Source organism: Desarmillaria tabescens (assembly GCF_030435595.1).
Source record: "Desarmillaria tabescens strain CCBAS 213 chromosome Unknown EV420scaffold_2, whole genome shotgun sequence".
NCBI lineage: Eukaryota > Fungi > Basidiomycota > Agaricomycetes > Agaricales > Physalacriaceae > Desarmillaria > Desarmillaria tabescens.
This window is the reverse complement of record NW_026848301.1, coordinates 1,120,164-1,138,137: the sequence shown is the minus strand read 5'-3', so window position 1 is coordinate 1,138,137 and position 17,974 is coordinate 1,120,164. Positions and strand designations below refer to the sequence as shown.

The following is a 17,974-nucleotide window of genomic DNA, read 5'->3' as shown; positions in this document are numbered from 1 at the left end:
TGTATCTAAGGAATCAACAAAGCAGGGACTGGGTTTTTATACTTTTCGGGGTGGTCCGTGCGAGTGTCATGTGATACCATCATCGGCCGAAAGTCCGCCTATTGGAAATTTCCCCACATCGGTCAAACCACCATGACGATCGCGCTCTCTGCGTGTCGGAGCCTACGATTCACTCACCATGCTCTGGCACAAAGTACGCGACGATGGATGTCGACTTCTTTACCCCAGGCATTTCTAGAGCCAATACCTTCGCATCCTGGCGTGACCTGTCTCTCCCTCAACAGACCACAAAGCAAGAATGCAATATCTATGCGAATGTTACAGGTTAGAATCAAAGTGATGCGGAAAGCTCTTTCTGATGGGTTCCCTCCAGGAAATGCGCGAAAGCTTGGAGACGGTACACTTTGACAAGAGGTGACTTTGTCTGTGTTAATCCGAGTTCGACAGTACATAACTGTTTTCTCCAGTGTTCGCGTTCTTATTGTTCGATCTACAACTGTGGGATCTTTCTGTGCTGGAGCGGACCTCGCAGAACGGCGAACTATGTCACAAGACCAGGTTTCGAAATTCCTAGTCGATCTACGCGCTGCTCTGGGACAGCTGGAATCGCTTCCAATGCCTACCATAGCGGCTATTGATGGCCCCGCGCTTGGGGGAGGTTTGGAGCTTGGCCTAGCTTGTGATCTACGCGTCGCAGGTAGTGTCATTACCAGCAACGTTCCCATTTGCCATTGAGTCAATTTTAGGTTCAAGCGTAACGAAGATCGGGCTACCCGAAAGTGAGAGAACACTCTTTGTCAATATCTCTTCTTTGCTCTGATGACAGCGTAGCTGCGCTTGGGATAATCCCTGGGGCCGGTGGAACGCAGCGCGCAACCAGAATCTTGGGAGTATCTAAAGCAAAGGATCTCATCTTCACTGCACGATTGCTATCTGCACCTGAAGCTCTTGAATGGGGTACCATGCTGACTACTGCGATCGATTTGTGCTGACTTTGACAAGGTCTGGTGGATTATGTCTCATCACCAGAGTCCAACGCGTTCGAACGGGCTTTGACCTTGGCAGAGACCATCTCACGTAATGGTGAACTCGACCTTGTGTGCCCTGCGGCTTGGAATACTAAATACACCTTAGCTCCACTTGCTCTTCGCGCTGCCAAACAAGCAATTTCGCGTTCTGAGGATCTATCTCTTGAAATAGGTATATTTGCATTCCAACGGTTTCAGTAGAATGATTATCAATGACTTTTACAGGCTTGGACTTCGAACGAGCGTCTTACGATACCCTACTCTCAACTTCAGATCGTCGTGAAGCTTTAGAGGCTTTCAAAGAAAAGAGACGACCTGTATTCAGAGGGGAATAGCAAATGTAATAAATTAGTACAAACGATTGGCGAATGTGTGTAAAAGCAAAGACACTTTTCAACTAAACCTCGAAAAACTACTCGTAATACTAGTCGGCATTGCAGGCATGTTCTCCCGAATGCCTTCAAGTTTCAACCCTTCCAGATCTTTCATCATCAGGCTCAGTCGGCCAAACCTGTCCTTCAGACCTTTCGTCTCCGCGAGAGCACCCTCTACCGGTATGTCGGCTTCGTCATCGAAACCCTTCTCCAACTGACCCCAATCACTGCGCAGCGCAAGATAAGGTTTCAGTAATGTAGGATCTATTCGCCCAAGATAGTTCTCCGTGATGTACGACTTGAGAATATCCGGTCGAACAAGGAACACGCTGCCGAGCTGACGTATGAATTCAAATCTTTCGGTGAGTGGTGGGATACCGAAGCTGCTTATCGTGTCTTGGTACATCTTGATGTCCCTACGGAAAGCGTAAGGTCCGGCCGGTTAGGCAGACGCGAACAAAGGTAATACGTACTTGGTAAGCATCAGGCCACCGGTTGCGCTAACGGGGAACTTGCGCAGGTGCTCTAACAGGAGACTAAGCGGACATGAGTAAATAGTATCGAGATATAGTGGATAATGACGTACCTGTGAAAAGAAACGCCAATTTCTGTGAGGAAGGCCTCTAGATTCTTGCCACTCAAATTAGCCTTGGCGGCGTCCCGAACTTTCTCCAGCGATTCGCAACATGCAACGCATGGCTCTGTATTGACTCGAGCGAACGAGAGATCGTCATTTCGCGGTTTGAAGTCGTTCTTCTTCTGTTTTGTCAATTGTAGCGATAGCCATGCAATAATTGCTAAAAAAAAAATAGATTTATACGACGAATAACTCATACTACCTGACTTACCATCAGTAAGACGTTGGGTTAGCTGGTTAGCGCCACCTTCTAATCGGCTGACGGCTTGGTTATTGAAGACCACCATCTCACGGCGTGTGGTAACAGATGAGCTTGCGAGTGGAAGCAAAGCAGTATTGACGTATTGCTGCCACAGATGGCAGATGAGATCTGCAAAACGTAAGGTCGACAGCAGCTGGAGACTAGGTTCTGTCTTAGCATCAGCTACCTCTAAACGAGCCAGTGCTCTGGGAGGCGACATCAATACAAGCCGCTGGCTAGAGGTCCAGAAGCTCACGTCTCAATGGCGGCCTCTACGTAGGCATTTCCTATTGCTTCCGCAAGAACACGAAGTAGTGCAAACGTGTTTTTAGCACTGAAATTAGCCATGTCAACAAATTATCCCGCGAAAATCAAGGGTTACTCACACGTCGTTGGAAGGACTAAGTTCGACACATCTGCCAATGGCTTCCGCATGCCATTTCAGCATCTTTTCGGCGATGTCGACGCTCAACTGTCCATCCTCTTCACGGACTGGCTCCTCGCTGTCCTGAGATCGATCAATTCCGCCAAACTTCAGTATTGCGCTGGCAGCTTGTGCCGAAGTTGTAGATACACCACTTGTCGACGTGGTCTGAGCAGCTGCGCTTAATTGGTTAACGACAAGGTCAAACACTGAAGATTTCCCTTTCTGGGTTTTCTCCTATATTTATGTTAGTCAAGAGGCTAACATTAAAATCACGAACAACTCACATGATATCGGGTGAAGTTGGAAAGCAAAGCAGCGTACAGAGCACCCAAACTGCGACTTTCCCTTTCAAGGTATCTCTGACCTTCGGTATATGGGACGAAGAGCTCCTCCATCGCTGTTTCAAGCATGGTGCTGACGGTTGTCGAGGTGGTAGATCCAGAAGACGTGGATCCTATGATTGACCGACGAAACTCTGTCACCTCGTAGGGTGTCCGCGCCGAAACTGTAGGAAGCTCGTACACCTTGAGATCCTCAACGAGGTTGGAGGCTTGTACATGAACCATCTGCAGTATTCGGAGGTACGACAGATCGGACATCGTGTTACTTCGATGTAAAAGTTGTTCCATGTGTTGTTGGATCTGAGCAGCTAGGTTAACCGCGCGTCTAATATAAATAAGGAACAGCTACCTACAGATTGTGCAAACACGCGCTGAAGGAAGACTTGCATAACCACTGGGGGATTTGGGAAGACTGCCTTGACTATCTGTGCTTCTGTGTCCACAGTCGCTCGTATTTCAGAGAATAGCTCGGTCAAGCCAACTTCACTCTTCGGTGGGGTTGCATCTGGATCCGGTAGGGTATTCCATCTAAACTTGGAATAAGAACTCTTCGCCAATCAGTACCACAGGACTTACAGTATGACATCGTCCGCTCCTTTGGCTTCTCGCACGTTATTTATAAAGAAGTCATGCTGATTGACATAGACCTGGACACAAGAAGATCCACCATTGAATTCTAATAGTGTCTGAGCACAGTGCTATCGCCTAGCATGTTAGTAAAAATCGCGTAGCATCAAGGAACATCACCTACATGCATCATCTTTGGGTCACCCTTTCTGTAGCACCTATCGAAAAGGTTCAACATCTCTTTCTCAAACTTCTCACAATATTTCTCTATTGCTTCTCGAGTCTGATTGATAAATCAAGTATGCAGACTTGCTCCAATCGCGTAGGACATACCTTGTCAGCTGTGGGAAGATCCACTTCTTTTGCAACGGTATTCAAGCGCCTGAGCAAGATGGCGACCTGGCGTCTTCCGCTCCGCCCTTCCTTTCTCATTGCATCTAGACGAGCAGTATCTCCTCGGGAGAACTGGTTGTAGAAGTCAATCAAGTCATATGCTGCCTGCGCTCGTTGCCGCTCAGTGTGGACAGATTCCAGCTGTTCACCTGATCGAAAGTCAATAAGTGCAATGGGAAATTGGCATTTCACGAACGAACCTATGCGTATTGCCGTACTGCTCACTTCGTTCATTCTGACTTCCATTCCGGAAAACGAGTTTCCGACCGCCTTCGATAGTATGAATAAAGCAGCACAGCTGAAATTGGTGATGCGACGTACCTCAAAGCCCCGGTTTAATTCTGCCATTTTCTTGGAATATTCCCGCTCAGAAACACGGACACTCTTTTCCATTTGCTCCGTTTTCGCCTGAACATCTTTCCTAACGGCAATAAGCTTGTCTACAGCAGCCTCAAAGTTGCGAATGAAGGATTTGGGATCGAAAGCTGAGATGTCATAGTTAGGTGTGAGGACGTCCATGCCATGAAGGAGTGCGTACGTCCAGAATCGGCCTTTGACTGGGTAATCAGCTTCTCGGAAACTGCACCTACAAAATCCGTGACATCAAATTTTCCCTGAAGATTATTGTTAAACAGGACGTGACATGATAGACGCGATATAATAGACCTTGAAGACGGAAGGCTTGAGGTGTTCCTCCACGCTGAGGTCAAGATAGATATTCGATGGCGTAGACATCAAGCTTGCAATGCTTGTCTTTGAATTATTGCGCCGTTACCGAGTCCGTCGACAGGGCATCCAGGCTCGCAGTTAATAATGACATTCGTCATCGCTGTGCTGTGTACTCGATTTGGATGTTTGTTCATATTTCGATCCAAACGCGTAGCCGTCCATCATCACGTTCCTAAAAATTTGCTTAAACAGGGAAAAGTCATGGAAAACGACGCGACAATCCAACTGAAGACGCTGCTGCAGCTTCATCTGGCCACTGATATCTCGTCTGCTCAGAATCTGCCGTATATACTTGATATACTGACTTCGGAGCATCTGGCACCGTCTCCGCATCTCACCAAATGGACATCTCGAATATATTCTCTCTTACATTCCAAAGATGTGCCAGGAAAATGGGCTGGACTCTGCCTCGCACATAGGACGTCACTCCTTTCAAAATCAGTCATGATTGAACAAGCCCAACAGTGGCTCACGATTGCTTTACGCATCCTAACTGTTCGTCCATACATTCAATCTACTATCCATGTGTCGGTGTTGACTTATGGACAGCGAAAAGAAGCAGTGCCGGTCTTTAAAGCCGCAGTTAATCTGTGTCGGATTATATTGTGCTCTGCAATGGATGTATCTGAATTTCAACGACAAGTCTGTCTTCCCAATGTTACAAAGTTCACCCAAACAATCATTGCTTTATGTGATGGAGCATCTGGAGAGCCCGACCTCGAGTTTAAGGTAATTACTATGTCGACAGTCCCTCGGTTATTAAATGTGCATTACAGATTCTTATCTTGAACACGCTCGCCAGAATCGTTCCATTGTATCCCAATGCACACCGGTCATCCCACACCACGCTTTCCGGCTTGTGTCTATTGTATCTCAATGGAAGTGCCCTCTTGCCTACTTCTATGGCACTGCTCCGATCATCTTCCCGTTTATACGCTGTGCTTCCCGCCACCGGAGGCAAAGTTGGGGCTTCAAATCTGTGGAAAAAGACAGTCGAGGAAACTTTGGCTTTTGGATGGACTGCATTTTCGAGCTTACGGTCTTCCTTTTCAGAAGGTTTGTGCATATTTCTTGAAACAACACTGGTTTTGACAATATCTCAGGCCCTGTTTCTCGAAATGAAGACGCTCATATCACAATATCATTGAATCTGGATCGTCTACGTTGTTTTGTTGTCATCATTGATGACCTTCTCGGGACCGGTACCCAGCGACCAGTTCAAGTTCCAATAGGGTCCTTGCAAAAATTTGCCATTGCTCTTCTAACGTCAACGGCTGCTGATAGAGGATCGGTAAGTTTTCATCTTACTTTTAGTAAGAATTTATTGACGGGTGCTGCAGAATATTGGGCACGTAGACGTCAGTACGCGATCACTCGAAGCTTCCGTTGTTCCAACTCTATGGAAGCTTGGTTGTGAATTTGTCACTAGCCTCGCCACCCAGTAGGTTTTGTTTACAGTACGCTATTCGTTGTATTCACATCATTCCAGCCTCCGTCATCACTTGACTCCACATTTGAACGGGTTAACTTCTTGTTTGGCCTCTCATCTAGAGCAGAAACCTGCGGGGTGGGTCTTCTTTATGCTTGAACTACTAATTTTCGTCTCATTTTCCTTAGCTCACAGCGTCTCCCATTCCTAGACGCCCTTAATTCTATCTTTGCTCATTGTCTCCCCTTGCACTCAGAAGTCTCTTGCAATCGGTTGACAAAGGCTGTCCTCTCCTCGATTACTACGATCTTGCCTTCTCAATCAGACTTCGATCAGTCTACTGACACGATACAGACTGGTCGTAACAAAAAGGGAAAGAAACGGGCGAGGGCTTATGAAGGAGAAGAACTTTTCAGGGTTTCTCGCAATGTACTATTTTCCTTGTCTGATGACGGGAAAGCGGTACTCACTGCCTGCGATGGTAAGTCATCCCTCTCCTAGAAATGATAACTGTGACATATTTGTGCAGCACTGGCTTTTCTATTGCGCAACCCAGGTCTTAGTGCGGCGACGCACTCTCTGTCAGTCCGGGTATTGTTGTCTATCCTCTTCTTCCTACCCCAGCGTTCGCCGCTGTCGTTATCGCCGGACCCAACCCTTCACCCAAAACTCCTACAAAAAATACAAGCGCTGGTGACTGAATCTGGCTGCGGGACGACAAACACAGCCAGCAAAAGTCTGGGTCTCGTCCTAAGAGCCGTTGATTTGAGCAAGACTGACGATAATGTAGATACTCATTTTGCTTTCGATATACGTTACTCATTGACATTTTTAGGTTTGTCAACGTACTCTTGATATCCTACTACATCCCCGTGTTCCACCCCTTGTCCGTTCCCTGCCACACGTTGAAACGCTGTCACTCTTTCTCTCCGAAGAAAGCACGGAAGAAGCGAGAGATCGGGAATTACTTGGTCTGTCGGTATTGCAACGCCAAGCTTCGGATCCTGTGCAGAACACCGTAGCGTCACCGTCACCGCGTGTCGGTTTAGAACAGGAAACCCACCCTGTTCGTTCTATTCCTCCAGCAAAAGTGCCTGCACCCATCCCCATCGATACACCTCCTCCAGCCAAGGTTGGTGACAGTCTGCCGCGTGCGGAGCCGGTATATGCTCCATCGAAGCCATCACATCCACCACCCACGGCTCCCACACTTGAGCCGCCTACGAATGCAACAATCGAGCCTGCCGTTATGATAGTAGACGCAGTGGAAGAGGACCAAGAAATGCCCGCTATAGATCTAGATTCGGATTCAGATTCTGCCAGTGATTGATGTTACCGCTTTTTGACAGTCTCATGTATTTGCGTATATTTCCGCTCACTAAAACATCCTTCAAGCTGATGTCATGAAGTGCCATCACGTTTCCCAATGAACACTTCTACACCGTTCCAAGATGCACAAAGTACTTCTCCTGCAGATTCATCAGAAGTTCACGCCGTCGCAAACGAGAGTAGCCGGGGATCTGTCTCCTCTTTAGTCGGCCGCTTCGCTGTATTGACCGCCTTCATCGTTCCGATAACGTTCATACCATATCTATTGACGAGGGGTCATGTATCGTCTTTGCGTAGGCAGATCCTGGAATTGGAGAAAAGTAATCGTGTGATGCGGCGAGAGCTCTCTTTGGAGAGCTCTCTACATAGCGAGGAGCATAAACGTCTCAGGGGCCTCGTTCAGGGCATTAGAGAGGAACTTGGAGTACTACAGGCTACCTCACAGGAGAGGGATGCTAGGTACGGCGAAGAGAGCGAAGGGGTTCGGAGTGAGCTACAGAGTCTGTTAGAGGCAGTTCGAGATTCGCGGTATGCCTGTTTCTTGAGGTCATGGTTCTCATCTGAATCACGATCAGGAGCACCCAAAGTGCAACGTCCAAAGCGCTCGGAACTTCACTCGCAGACGTCGCAGCATTCATGCAAGAGCTGGAGCTCGTCATGGGTCTTCAGGGTACCGTTAATGGGGGGCATTTACATGAAGAAAGAGTGGATAGATTGCGTCAACTTGCGTTCCGGCTGTCTGCCCAACGTACTGGAGCTGGATCAGAAGAGGCAGGTGTCATTTCACCGCCGATTATCGATTTTGCTGATCACTCAAAATTAGGCGGTACGCGAGTCAGATTGACAATCGACGTTCTTCGATGTTTCCTTGCTACTAATGTATCAGATGGATGGGTTTCAGTGTATCCTACCTAGCCCAAGGTTGAAACAAATGTACAAATGTATAGCAACCGAAATGTATGTTAGCAGTTTTCGGGCCCGACTGTTGGCGACGGAGTTTACAGTTTTCTCAAGCGCTGACGTCGAGCAAGCGCCGGTTGCTTCCGCACTATTTTGACCAATATGGTAATGAAATAGCCATAAATGGGTCGCTTTTCGGCAGAAATTGTTCGGCCCATCGGCATGGAACGGCTCGTGGCAGGCTACGGCCGTAAACTGCAGCGCCGCCCAGCAACACTCCAATTTGCCTCGTTGTGATACACATGTCTTAAAGACACCCATTCCCTGCTGTTATCTTCCTTCTGCTATGCACAGTTCCCACCCATTCATCTGAACGATCAGCCTTTCTCATTCGTCTCTAATAGTCGGTATAATGTCAACAGAAGCGCCTGTCATAATTTCCGGCGAGTCGTCTGGTACGGTCGTCGCACTGGAGGAACAAGCGGCCGTCGATGCGCACACCAGCCCTAACAAATCTGTTGCGATACAACCTAAATCCACTACCGGCGGTGAAGAGCAGGCTTTGGAGTCTCATGAGGTCATCGAGCTACAGACATTCATCGAGAGGAAGGCTTGGATAGAAGAGAAAATCAAAGTACGTACTGTACCCATTTGGCCTGAACCCTTCTCATCGCCGAGCATGCTAGTTCTTAGAAAAATTGCCGCCTATAGAGGTGTTTGTCGGACTAGAGGCACTGCAAGCATCTGCGGAGGACGTTCCCGGTCTGCCTTCCCGGTCTGAGCTGCAGAGATGGCTGCAGGACCACGAATCTATAGAGAAGGAGATTGAAATATTTGATACTGGCGAATTGAAGAAGCTAAGGAAACTAACCAGAGGTATGTTACCCTTATAACGATGAGGTAATCCCGTTCATTCTTTTCACAGCTGCAACTCAACGAAATCTCTCACCGGAGGATACCGATCTCATTGAGCTGACGCTAACGACTATTTATGAATTGGACAAATTGCTTCACCTACTCCGCGATCGTTCTGAGAACTTGGATTTGTTGGGTGTGAGGATTTCGTGGGAGGAAAACCGGGTTGCCGCATGGGTTGAACGCAGGCGAATCATCACAGACCTCAATACCTTTCTAGAGAATCGTGCTCGATGGTCAGCATCCTTCTATGATGCCCCAGTCAGCACCGCAGACCCCAAGACACCTCGACGGCGAGGATCTGCTGCATCTCTCGCGTCCATCGCTTCAGAAAACGCGTTGTCGTCTCCGGGGTTCTCTCGGTCGGTCAGGTTCACACAGGCAGAGGCACTGTCACGAGACAGTGCTCAGTTTGCTGGCCGTGTCACCGCGCTTAGACATGGGAATATTTCTGCCGCGGGCAAAATTCTTGACAAAATGATTGATCATAGTCGTAAACCTGTTCCCGATCAGCTGCTAGATGAGCAGGACAGGCTTGAAGAAATGGGGATCACGCAAATGGAAGACATTGGCAAGTTCGTTATGAAAGTGGTCATGCAATGGAGAAAGTAACTATACACGTTGCTCATGTCTATGGAACTTTCCAAGCTTACAGGACCCCCAGAGCGGATGAAACATACGTGGAGACAATGAAAGATCAAGTAACAGCGCAGACTCTACTTGACGACATTGACGCGGCAAGATCGACCCACCCGACTGGTCGCCAAAGTGCCTTGTTCGTGACTCGCGCCGACGCGCTCCGCAAGAGGTTGTTAGTGAGAGGGGATCCTGTTTCTCAACCATCCACGTTACCGACACCAGTTCATCCATTATTTCCCGAGCAACAATCCTTTAACAAAACCCTTGCTCAGCAACTGTCTACCGAAATTACTTCTGCAACGACAGTGTGCAAGATGACCGAAGCGGCGGCTGCAGATTATCGTTCGATATATGAAGCTGTTCATGCTTTCGAGGATATAACCCAATCTGCCGAAGATTTGAGTGTCAAACTGTTGGATATAACCCAAAGGCTAGAAACGGGGGTCCCCTCAAATAATGGGGACGGCTCACCTCCCGATCTGCTTTTGGATGACTGTCTCGAACCGACAAAGCACTCCGTATATCTTGTTTTGATGCCGTCTATTTTTCAGGAGTTGCAAAGCGTGGGCACTGTTGCTTCTCAGCTTGTGCGGAAAGTACCAGCAGCTTTGCTTCGCCTGAACTTTCCAGCTGTAGATCCTGATTTCCGGTCCAAAGGTGTCACGGCTGTTGAACAACTAAAGGACCGTCTAGCAAAGGTGGAACAGGTCCGTATAGATATGGTTGCGCGCGCAGAGAGATTGAAAGAGGCGAGACGTATACGAACTATCATGGACATACATTCTCGAGATTTGCGAGCTTTCCTCAAAGAAGTCAGTATGTCCATGCAGAAACATAGATGGAGGCAGGATGTAGAGCACAATAATGCTCCCCTTACGCCAGAGAGCCCCCCGAATATCCCGTTACCGGCCGACTCGTCAGACCTAGACTTTCACCAGCAGCTTGCTGGGTTTGATACCAGATTTATCAAGGATATTGAATCACCCCTGGATGTTCTGTGCCAGACTTTGGAGAAGCCCTTGGCAGAGTCACTCCGCCAAACCGCATCTGAACTGAAGGTGTTGTCGAATTGCGGCGGCGAATTCGCGCGCCTACTTGCCTCGATCAAGGAACAAGCGACATCCATGATCGGTATCAAAGCAGAGATTCACGCGTTCCAGATTCGCATCGAAGACATCAGGATGCAGTACGAATCAGCTACTCAAGATTATCTATCGGGGCAAGCGAGTGTCGGTCTTTCTTTGAATGACCACGCAAGCCTGGAGGTCTCCCTCAATGATGTCCGTTCTGGGGTTAACGCATTTTCTGACAAGCTGCCGCAGCGGATTCAATGGATCGAAACTGGAGCCAAGTCTACAATATTCCCTTCCCCTGTTCCACTTCCATTCGCCTTGCGTTCATTGGACGACGCCGTTCGCCATGATTGTAATGCTTTTATCATGAGATTAAACGGTGACCTGCGCAGTCTGGAGCAGAAGGCCGACCATCTTCATCTGGCAAAACTCGCAAAGGAAGTCGATTTGTGCCTATCCGGAACCATTGATGATATTAATGATGGCATACAAAAGCTGTCCGGGCTGAGGACCTCTTTCGCTGCAGCACCAACAGAGGAACCGGTCTCCGAGTTTCTGCAGGCTTTGTTCACCTCCGTAGATGACATCTTGCAAGTACATTCCACTCGTATCAGGAGGTCGTTTTCGCCTATCCGTGAACTGTTGCGAAGCATAAGCACTGCTCATGGTGTAAACGATACTGCTGTCCATGAGTCTCTCTTTCTTTCTCGCACCCGAGCTGTGGATGACGCGGAACTCAAGTTCACGACATGGGACCACAATGTGCAGTCTTTCCGCAACATCCTATCGGAGGCGCAGCGTGCTGAGGAGGAAAGACAACTTGAAGCCGAACGCCGTCTTAAGGCAGAGCAAGAGAGGCTTGTTGCTGAAGCAGCAGAGAAAGAACGAATAGAGCGCGAGAAAAAGGAGGAGGAGCGTCTCAAGGAAGTACAAGAGCTAGAGCGTCTTCAGGAAGTGGAAAGTGCACGCCTATTGGCGATGGCGGAGGAGAAGGCGCGGCTAGAGGCTGAACGGCAAAGAATTGCAGATCAAGAAATTGCATTGGCCGAAGAGGCGAGGAGGAACGCCGAGCTTGAGGAACGAGCCCGGTTGGAACGAGAGCGCTCTGTTATGGAGATCAAACTTAAGAAGGCCGAGGAGCAGTTAGCTGCAGAGCGGCAATCTTATGCTGATCACGTTGCCGCAGAGTCACAAAAGAAGCTAGAACTGGAGAGTCGCGCGGCTGAAGCGAAAAAGCGAGCCTCCTCCGCCGCTCCTGAACCTCTAGAAGGTGACTATTCTCGCGTGTATACTTATTATGCAAATGCTGACAGAATATTTCGTAGACGTTTTTGGCTTGAAGCTCTCACCGAGCGACGCTCGTCCGCAAAAGTCGCAGGCTATGATCGATTTGCAAGTTCAAATTTTGAACTTGCGTAAAAGACTGCGTTCGATAAGTATAAGCTCAGTCGCTCGAGCAACGTCCGCATCTTCGCCACTTCCCACCTCAGATTTGGTGGAAGGCATGAACCGTGAATTCTCCCTTATCTGCAAAGAGGTGGAGCAGCTGCCGTCTCCTGTTGATGATCCATCTGTACAATTGGAGTTGGATTCTTTGAAGCAAGAACTAGATGCGTCCTCCATTCTTATGGATCGTATCAAACATTTGTTGTCTTTATCCAATTCTCTATCTCTTTGCGATAACACTCTCAGTGATCTTCTGGAGCATATCGATAGCTACCCAGCCCTTCCTCTGGGCCCTCTATCGTCTCCGCACATTTCGCCTGTGAATCGGCCTCCAGAGGAGCAGCTGTCAGCACGTCTTACCTTCACCAAATCGACCATCGATAACATGGACACTATCTTTCAATCAGTTTCTGAAGACATCCGCGCCATTGCTGAACGAGAACGCGTCCTTCAGACTTGGAGCGAGCTACGAGACATGGCACAAGACCGTATCACAGGTCCAAAGTCGCGACCAAGTAGCGTGATTAGCTCGGGCCAGAATAGTTCAGGTCGTAACAGTCGTGTATCGACAGTCGGTACGAGACAACCCTCCAAGAAGAGTGCTACTTATTCGAACCTGTCGGTACCTTCTTCCTCTCGTGGTGGTTTAAACATCCCTCCTTCTACTCCTTCTCGCCGGGCTATCTCGGGCGCAACTCAAACTCCCTCTCGTTCCGTTAGTCGGATATCCAATGTGACTTCCAATAGGTCCACATCAGGCCCCATAAGCCTATACGGATCTACCTTTGCGTCTCGCCAACGAACAACTAGTTTGAGTTCAAAGGCTGAAACACCAACTAGAGGGACGCCCAGCCGGGCTCGTATGCATACACCCTCTCTGAAGCGCAGCGCGACTCCTGGTCATTCCGACATGTCTATGTCAAACGTTGCTTCTCGACCTTCATCATCATGGTCTCGTGCTCCGAGGATATCCTTTCCGCGAGGTTCAACTCCCCAAAGACGCCCACCAATGCCCACTGCTCCCAGGAAAACATACGTCGCGAATCCCAAGAGTAAACTCGACGTGGCAGTCGGAGATGTTGTCAATAATCTTCCTGTCGGTATCAACATTGAAGGTATATCCTGGAAAGATCAGAGTGGTAAATACTGGATTGGCGACAATGACCCCAAACTATGCTTTTGTCGCATATTGCGTTCTCAAACTGTCATGGTGAGGGTGGGCGGTGGTTGGACTGAGCTATCGAAGTATGTTGATATCAACTAATCCATGATTATTGCTGATCGAGATCCTTCTCACAGGTTTATTCGAAGTCATTTTGCGGATAGTTTCCGGCTTCTCACAGAGTCGCCTCCTCCAATGGGCCATCGGGAAGAAAAATGGATTAGCTCAGCTACTTTACTAGAAACGCCAGAGCTTGCGGAAGTTGAGAACGAGACCGTTCTCTCGCCTCCTCGTCCGCCTCGGACTCCAGAGCCCCACAATTCTTTCCTGCCTTCGTTCGCTCTTTCCACACCCTCGGGCAAGAGCCCCCATTCTATAAAATCTACACCATCGTCTAAAGGCTCTCCTTTGACACCATTACAATTTATGCGGCGTGCAGATCCAGAGACGTCTTACCTACGTCCTATGACGCCTTCCAAGCCTCCTGCGGCTCGTTCACGGACCAAGGCATACACACCTGCTCGGAATACTATCTGGCGGCCATGATTAGGGTATATCATTATCTAGGACGGTTTTCATCGTGTATTTTTTTCTGCTAAGTTATTCGCCATGGGACGAGACAATACTCGTTCAAGGTTCTGCATCATATACGTAAAATTTGACATTATCGCATAGTATTTGTTTTCGTCTTCGCTTTCTACGTATTAGTACAACTGCTACATCATAATAATGTATCCTCCAAAAGGCATCTACATAAGAAGTTTTTTCAGGCAAATACGATCGGGTTTCTCCGCGAGTACTTGTGGCTGTGCATCTATGCCCCCAATTCACCGTCTTCGCGCTGCAGCCTTCATTGGCATAGCTGGCGTCGGTGCCCTGTACTTTTTCTATTCGTCACCTTCCAAGTCAGCTTCCACACTTACTGACGAGCCACTATCGCCATCGCACTTCACACCGGCGTCCGTGACATCCACAGAATCCTGTGGACCCAATTTCCGACTCATCACCCTTACCGTTCCACCCAAGCTTGTTCCGCCAAAGTCATCCTTCTCAAGGATATGGTCTGTCTTCATCAAAGACGATGATATCCAGGTAGAGCGCCCGTATACGCCTTTGGAAGGCATAGACGAGCATGGGAACATGAAATTTTGGATCAAGAAGTATCCTAATGGTGAAGTGGGTCGATGGCTTCATTCCAAGCAAATAGGCGACAAGGTCGAACTCCGTGGACCTCTGCAAACGTGGTTGTGGAAAGACGATGCTTGGGACGAGGTGATCATGGTGAGCCTTCGATTCTTGCCATTCTTTTGCTTTGACTAACATGAATATCCAGATATCAGGAGGCACGGGTATCACGCCTTTCTACCAGCTCCTGCATTCAACATTTCAAAATGCACCATCAAAAACGCGCTTTACGTTGCTACATTCGTCGCGTTCTCCGTCGGAGCTTCCTCCGCCAGAAATTCTCGTGCCGCTGATTGACCATAGCCGCACGAATCCAGAACGTTTCCAGATGAAGATATTCGTGGATGAGATGGAGAAGGAAAGTCCTCTTGGCTTGATGCCACAATTGGGGCGCATAGATAGACAGGCTATTGAGGGCTGTCTGGGATACAAAACGTCGTGGTGGCATAATCTCTTCCGGAAGCAACGACAGGCTCAGCCTTCATCGAGAGTCTTGTTCCTAGTTTGCGGCCCGGAACCGTAAGCGATTCTTGCCTTCGTTCTTGACTTTTAATATCGTTAATGCCTTCAATTATAGGATGATTGGTGCTATTGCTGGCCCATACGGACGCAACTATTCTCAAGGACCCGTGCTTGGTGTTCTCGGAGGACTTGGCTTTACTTCAAGTCAGGTGCGGAAGCTATGAAACCATAGACGACGACCGCCTTGCAATGGCGTGGTGATAATACATCATTCGACTTGGAAACGGACACCAATAAACTTCGTTCTTACCTGGAAGGTATCATGCGTGGGCTTCATAACTAGTCCGGTATAATCTCAGTCTATTAAGAGGGTTCACATTTCATCATGGGCATTGAAGAGTCCGCTAGACGCCCCGTCCTGTTCAATGCATGAATATACAAGTACGGCTGGTATAACTAGATTATAGATACTTATATTCCCCCAGAAAAAAAAAAGTTCAAATGAAAGTGCAAAACGACAGAAAGCTATGCGATATGCTGGCAAAAGAAAATTGAACGTACACAAAACCATCACTTCTTTTGAATGACATTAACCAGCCTGACGATGAGATTAATGAGAGATGTAAGGCAGTTAGAAACATGATACATACCAGTCCAAGCCATCCTCCAGACCCTCCCCCTTTGTTGCACAGCTTCCTCGCACACTCCACGGTCGTGACTTTTCTCCTCCAGCCAGGCCTAGCTGCTCGCTTATATCCTCAGGCTTCAGGGCACCTTCAACATCCTGCTTGTTGCAGAAAACCAGGAGAGGAACACCCTTCAGTTCCTCCTCCGACAGCATAGTCAACAGCTCCGTCCGTGATGTTGTCAAGCGCGAATGGTCGGCGGAGTCAATGACATATATTATTGCCGAGGTATTAGGGAAGTAGCAGCGCCAATATGGCCTGTAGATCTATCAGCAACGGGACAAAGATCAAACGTCAGGCGATCTCACCGTATACTTGATTGTCCCCCTAAGTCCCACACCTGGAATTTGATGTTTTTATACTAGCAGGGATTTAGAAACAGTCGACAGCGTCTTGTATTGAATGGCCAACCTGCACGGTCTCGACATTGAAGCCGATTGCTTCATTTCGACTGCCGTTAGTTATACGTCATCTGTCAGTGGAGGAAAAACCGACTTGGTATCGTTGAAACGACTTCGCCAATCTGTGGAGCAACATGAATGGACTGCGGCCATGAATTGAAGGGATAAAATGACCTGCAGACGATAAAGTATTGTAGTCTTACGAAAATCGGCTCAGTTTGGCGGTGCAGACAGAAAGGGCGCGTAGGATACCTTGCCAGCAGAGTCCAAGCCTAGCATGAGTATCCGGACATCCTGGTCTTTGCTCCAGCGTACGAGGGACGAGAGAGAATTGAAAAGAGACGATATTGAGAGGCCCATGGGATCGCAACGTGAGGGTAAGGAATGAAATGCTTGGCCTGCTGGTCCTTCTGCTTAGAAATGCCAGGACAACCACGTGCCAGATCAAATTCACTATCCACCGCACTCATCCAAATGGGCGAGGATAAACCAAAGAAAAAGCACACAGAACGCGACGAGAAGACCTTGGATGATGCCCAGGTAGTAACATCCGCCGAGAAGGAGAAAAAGAAGAAAAAGAAGCGGTCGGAGAAAGTAGAAAAGGCGGAAAAGTTGGATGAGGATGAAAATATGGCGCCAAGGAAATCAAAAAAACGAAAGCACTCCGAAGCAGAATCGGACGAGACCGAAATCCAGCCCAAGAAAAAGAAACATAAGAATAAAACCGGCTTTCTTGATCCAGCAGAGGATCCGTCGTTGTCAGAGCAAGCGCGAAGAGGTGGGCACTCTGTAATATCACAATTCGAACGACGCCTAAATTTTGCTACTATTCGAAGCACTCGAATATGCGTTCACACAATTTCGACATCCTAAACGCTGGAAATTCCACAAGGCGAGGCAGAATTGGCTCATACGCAATGTATGGTCTACCAGTGCCGTTAGTCTCTCTATGCTTCCTCTTAGCATTGCAATATTGAGTAAACGGCGTTTTCTACCTAGGTTCCAGATACTCACATGCCCTTGGTTTCAAAGTATCTTGCAGGTGTTCAGGGCGGAGTGAGGGAAGTGAGTCTTATTCTTATGTTAGGGTTCCATACAATTGTTTACTGGCCATCCAGAATCTCGTTAAAACGTGTCGCTCTCACGTCACTGAAGCTGGAGAATCTGCACCAAACGATGAATCACCCCAGGGCACCAGTGAGCAGGCGCTCCCGGAGTCCAAACTCAAAGAGCTACGTGCTAGAGTGATCCTCTGTGTTCTGGAGGCTACTTCATCATGACAGATGGCTCCCAGGTCCTGAATGTTTCTTTCTTGGTTCTAATGTCGCTCCCAGGCTTTTCGATGATTCTCATCGTATTTCCCATTGATCGCAATGCATTTTTCTCTCAAACGTCAACTGCGTGATCATTCTACCCTAAGAAATGCTCTCCAAGACGTCGGAGAGTACGCTCGATGACATTTTCCAATTCGCCAAGTTCGCTCTAGTGACTTATCTTCGTGCATCTCCCATTTTAGCATCGGATCCCCCGAAGTTTGATGTACGAAGGGACGTAAATTCACTAAATTCAAAAGCGGACGGTGCATCCGATCAGGAACCATTTAGCTTCTC

At 48.3% G+C, this 17,974-nt stretch overlaps 8 protein-coding genes across 8 annotated transcripts; 6 read left to right on the top strand and 2 right to left on the bottom strand.

The window, feature by feature from the left end:
* Positions 1-120: 120 nt before the first annotated feature.
* EV420DRAFT_1502996 (enoyl-CoA hydratase) lies at positions 121-1,419 on the top strand. The gene is made up of 8 exons (XM_060471151.1): positions 121-324; positions 374-414; positions 468-697; positions 747-779; positions 832-957; positions 1,003-1,083; positions 1,135-1,200; positions 1,254-1,419. The coding sequence occupies exons 1-8, from the start codon at positions 133-135 to the stop codon at positions 1,361-1,363; spliced, it is 879 nt and encodes a 292-aa protein (XP_060338400.1). The 5' UTR covers positions 121-132; the 3' UTR covers positions 1,364-1,419.
* EV420DRAFT_1502990 (exocyst complex protein) lies at positions 1,420-4,826 on the bottom strand (the record flags this gene model as incomplete). The annotated part of the gene is made up of 15 exons (XM_060471150.1): positions 4,675-4,826; positions 4,547-4,622; positions 4,330-4,493; positions 4,209-4,278; positions 3,949-4,157; positions 3,800-3,898; positions 3,625-3,746; positions 3,402-3,576; positions 2,992-3,348; positions 2,667-2,941; positions 2,537-2,614; positions 2,251-2,486; positions 1,989-2,199; positions 1,876-1,938; positions 1,420-1,818 (listed from the first exon to the last, which is right to left on the bottom strand). Exons 1-15 carry the CDS (start codon positions 4,741-4,743, stop codon positions 1,422-1,424), a joined length of 2,601 nt encoding a protein of 866 aa, XP_060338399.1. The 5' UTR covers positions 4,744-4,826.
* A 76-nt stretch (positions 4,827-4,902) lies between these two features.
* On the top strand, positions 4,903-7,565 carry EV420DRAFT_1299404 (rRNA processing/ribosome biogenesis-domain-containing protein). The gene is made up of 9 exons (XM_060468368.1): positions 4,903-5,232; positions 5,287-5,466; positions 5,514-5,793; positions 5,841-6,028; positions 6,078-6,178; positions 6,227-6,304; positions 6,355-6,647; positions 6,696-6,952; positions 7,002-7,565. Exons 1-9 carry the CDS (start codon positions 4,939-4,941, stop codon positions 7,494-7,496), a joined length of 2,166 nt encoding a protein of 721 aa, XP_060338398.1. The 5' UTR covers positions 4,903-4,938; the 3' UTR covers positions 7,497-7,565.
* On the top strand, positions 7,566-8,554 carry EV420DRAFT_1502986 (uncharacterized protein). The gene is made up of 3 exons (XM_060471149.1): positions 7,566-8,023; positions 8,071-8,266; positions 8,319-8,554. The coding sequence occupies exons 1-3, from the start codon at positions 7,593-7,595 to the stop codon at positions 8,337-8,339; spliced, it is 648 nt and encodes a 215-aa protein (XP_060338397.1). The 5' UTR covers positions 7,566-7,592; the 3' UTR covers positions 8,340-8,554.
* A 28-nt stretch (positions 8,555-8,582) lies between these two features.
* Positions 8,583-14,437, top strand: EV420DRAFT_1502983 (uncharacterized protein). The gene is made up of 6 exons (XM_060471148.1): positions 8,583-9,029; positions 9,082-9,271; positions 9,321-9,918; positions 9,975-12,292; positions 12,348-13,713; positions 13,768-14,437. The coding sequence occupies exons 1-6, from the start codon at positions 8,808-8,810 to the stop codon at positions 14,174-14,176; spliced, it is 5,103 nt and encodes a 1,700-aa protein (XP_060338396.1). The 5' UTR covers positions 8,583-8,807; the 3' UTR covers positions 14,177-14,437.
* Positions 13,997-15,853, top strand: EV420DRAFT_447482 (ferredoxin reductase-like C-terminal NADP-linked domain-containing protein). The gene is made up of 3 exons (XM_060482164.1): positions 13,997-14,911; positions 14,964-15,334; positions 15,393-15,853. The coding sequence occupies exons 1-3, from the start codon at positions 14,360-14,362 to the stop codon at positions 15,499-15,501; spliced, it is 1,032 nt and encodes a 343-aa protein (XP_060338395.1). The 5' UTR covers positions 13,997-14,359; the 3' UTR covers positions 15,502-15,853.
* Positions 15,848-16,724, bottom strand: EV420DRAFT_1635377 (small monomeric GTPase; the record flags this gene model as incomplete). The annotated part of the gene is made up of 6 exons (XM_060476436.1): positions 15,848-15,875; positions 15,928-16,221; positions 16,272-16,324; positions 16,375-16,414; positions 16,459-16,562; positions 16,617-16,724. The coding sequence occupies 6 exons, from the start codon at positions 16,722-16,724 to the stop codon at positions 15,848-15,850; spliced, it is 627 nt and encodes a 208-aa protein (XP_060338394.1).
* On the top strand, positions 16,637-17,707 carry EV420DRAFT_447341 (uncharacterized protein). Its single transcript, XM_060482163.1, has 4 exons — positions 16,637-17,142; positions 17,201-17,301; positions 17,364-17,429; positions 17,483-17,707. The coding sequence occupies exons 1-4, from the start codon at positions 16,749-16,751 to the stop codon at positions 17,642-17,644; spliced, it is 723 nt and encodes a 240-aa protein (XP_060338393.1). The 5' UTR covers positions 16,637-16,748; the 3' UTR covers positions 17,645-17,707.
* The last annotated feature ends 267 nt before the right edge of the window (positions 17,708-17,974 follow it).

Coding starts and splice junctions, on each gene's coding strand:
- EV420DRAFT_1502986 (XM_060471149.1), top strand. CDS start 7,593: ATGAACACTTCTACACCGTTCCAAGATGCACAAAGTACTTCTCCTGCA. Junction 8,024..8,070: donor GAGGCAGTTCGAGATTCGCG/GTATGCCTGTTT, acceptor AATCACGATCAG/GAGCACCCAAAGTGCAACGT. Junction 8,267..8,318: donor CTGGAGCTGGATCAGAAGAG/GCAGGTGTCATT, acceptor ACTCAAAATTAG/GCGGTACGCGAGTCAGATTG.
- EV420DRAFT_1502996 (XM_060471151.1), top strand. CDS start 133: ATGACGATCGCGCTCTCTGCGTGTCGGAGCCTACGATTCACTCACCAT. Junction 325..373: donor TATCTATGCGAATGTTACAG/GTTAGAATCAAA, acceptor GGTTCCCTCCAG/GAAATGCGCGAAAGCTTGGA. Junction 958..1,002: donor ACCTGAAGCTCTTGAATGGG/GTACCATGCTGA, acceptor GACTTTGACAAG/GTCTGGTGGATTATGTCTCA.
- EV420DRAFT_1299404 (XM_060468368.1), top strand. CDS start 4,939: ATGGAAAACGACGCGACAATCCAACTGAAGACGCTGCTGCAGCTTCAT. Junction 5,794..5,840: donor ACGGTCTTCCTTTTCAGAAG/GTTTGTGCATAT, acceptor ACAATATCTCAG/GCCCTGTTTCTCGAAATGAA. Junction 6,179..6,226: donor GTCACTAGCCTCGCCACCCA/GTAGGTTTTGTT, acceptor ACATCATTCCAG/CCTCCGTCATCACTTGACTC.
- EV420DRAFT_447341 (XM_060482163.1), top strand. CDS start 16,749: ATGAAATGCTTGGCCTGCTGGTCCTTCTGCTTAGAAATGCCAGGACAA. Junction 17,302..17,363: donor ATGTATGGTCTACCAGTGCC/GTTAGTCTCTCT, acceptor TTTTCTACCTAG/GTTCCAGATACTCACATGCC. Junction 17,430..17,482: donor TTCAGGGCGGAGTGAGGGAA/GTGAGTCTTATT, acceptor CTGGCCATCCAG/AATCTCGTTAAAACGTGTCG.
- EV420DRAFT_1502983 (XM_060471148.1), top strand. CDS start 8,808: ATGTCAACAGAAGCGCCTGTCATAATTTCCGGCGAGTCGTCTGGTACG. Junction 9,919..9,974: donor GTGGTCATGCAATGGAGAAA/GTAACTATACAC, acceptor CAGGACCCCCAG/AGCGGATGAAACATACGTGG. Junction 13,714..13,767: donor GGTTGGACTGAGCTATCGAA/GTATGTTGATAT, acceptor TCCTTCTCACAG/GTTTATTCGAAGTCATTTTG.
- EV420DRAFT_447482 (XM_060482164.1), top strand. CDS start 14,360: ATGTATCCTCCAAAAGGCATCTACATAAGAAGTTTTTTCAGGCAAATA. Junction 14,912..14,963: donor CTTGGGACGAGGTGATCATG/GTGAGCCTTCGA, acceptor ATGAATATCCAG/ATATCAGGAGGCACGGGTAT. Junction 15,335..15,392: donor CTAGTTTGCGGCCCGGAACC/GTAAGCGATTCT, acceptor CTTCAATTATAG/GATGATTGGTGCTATTGCTG.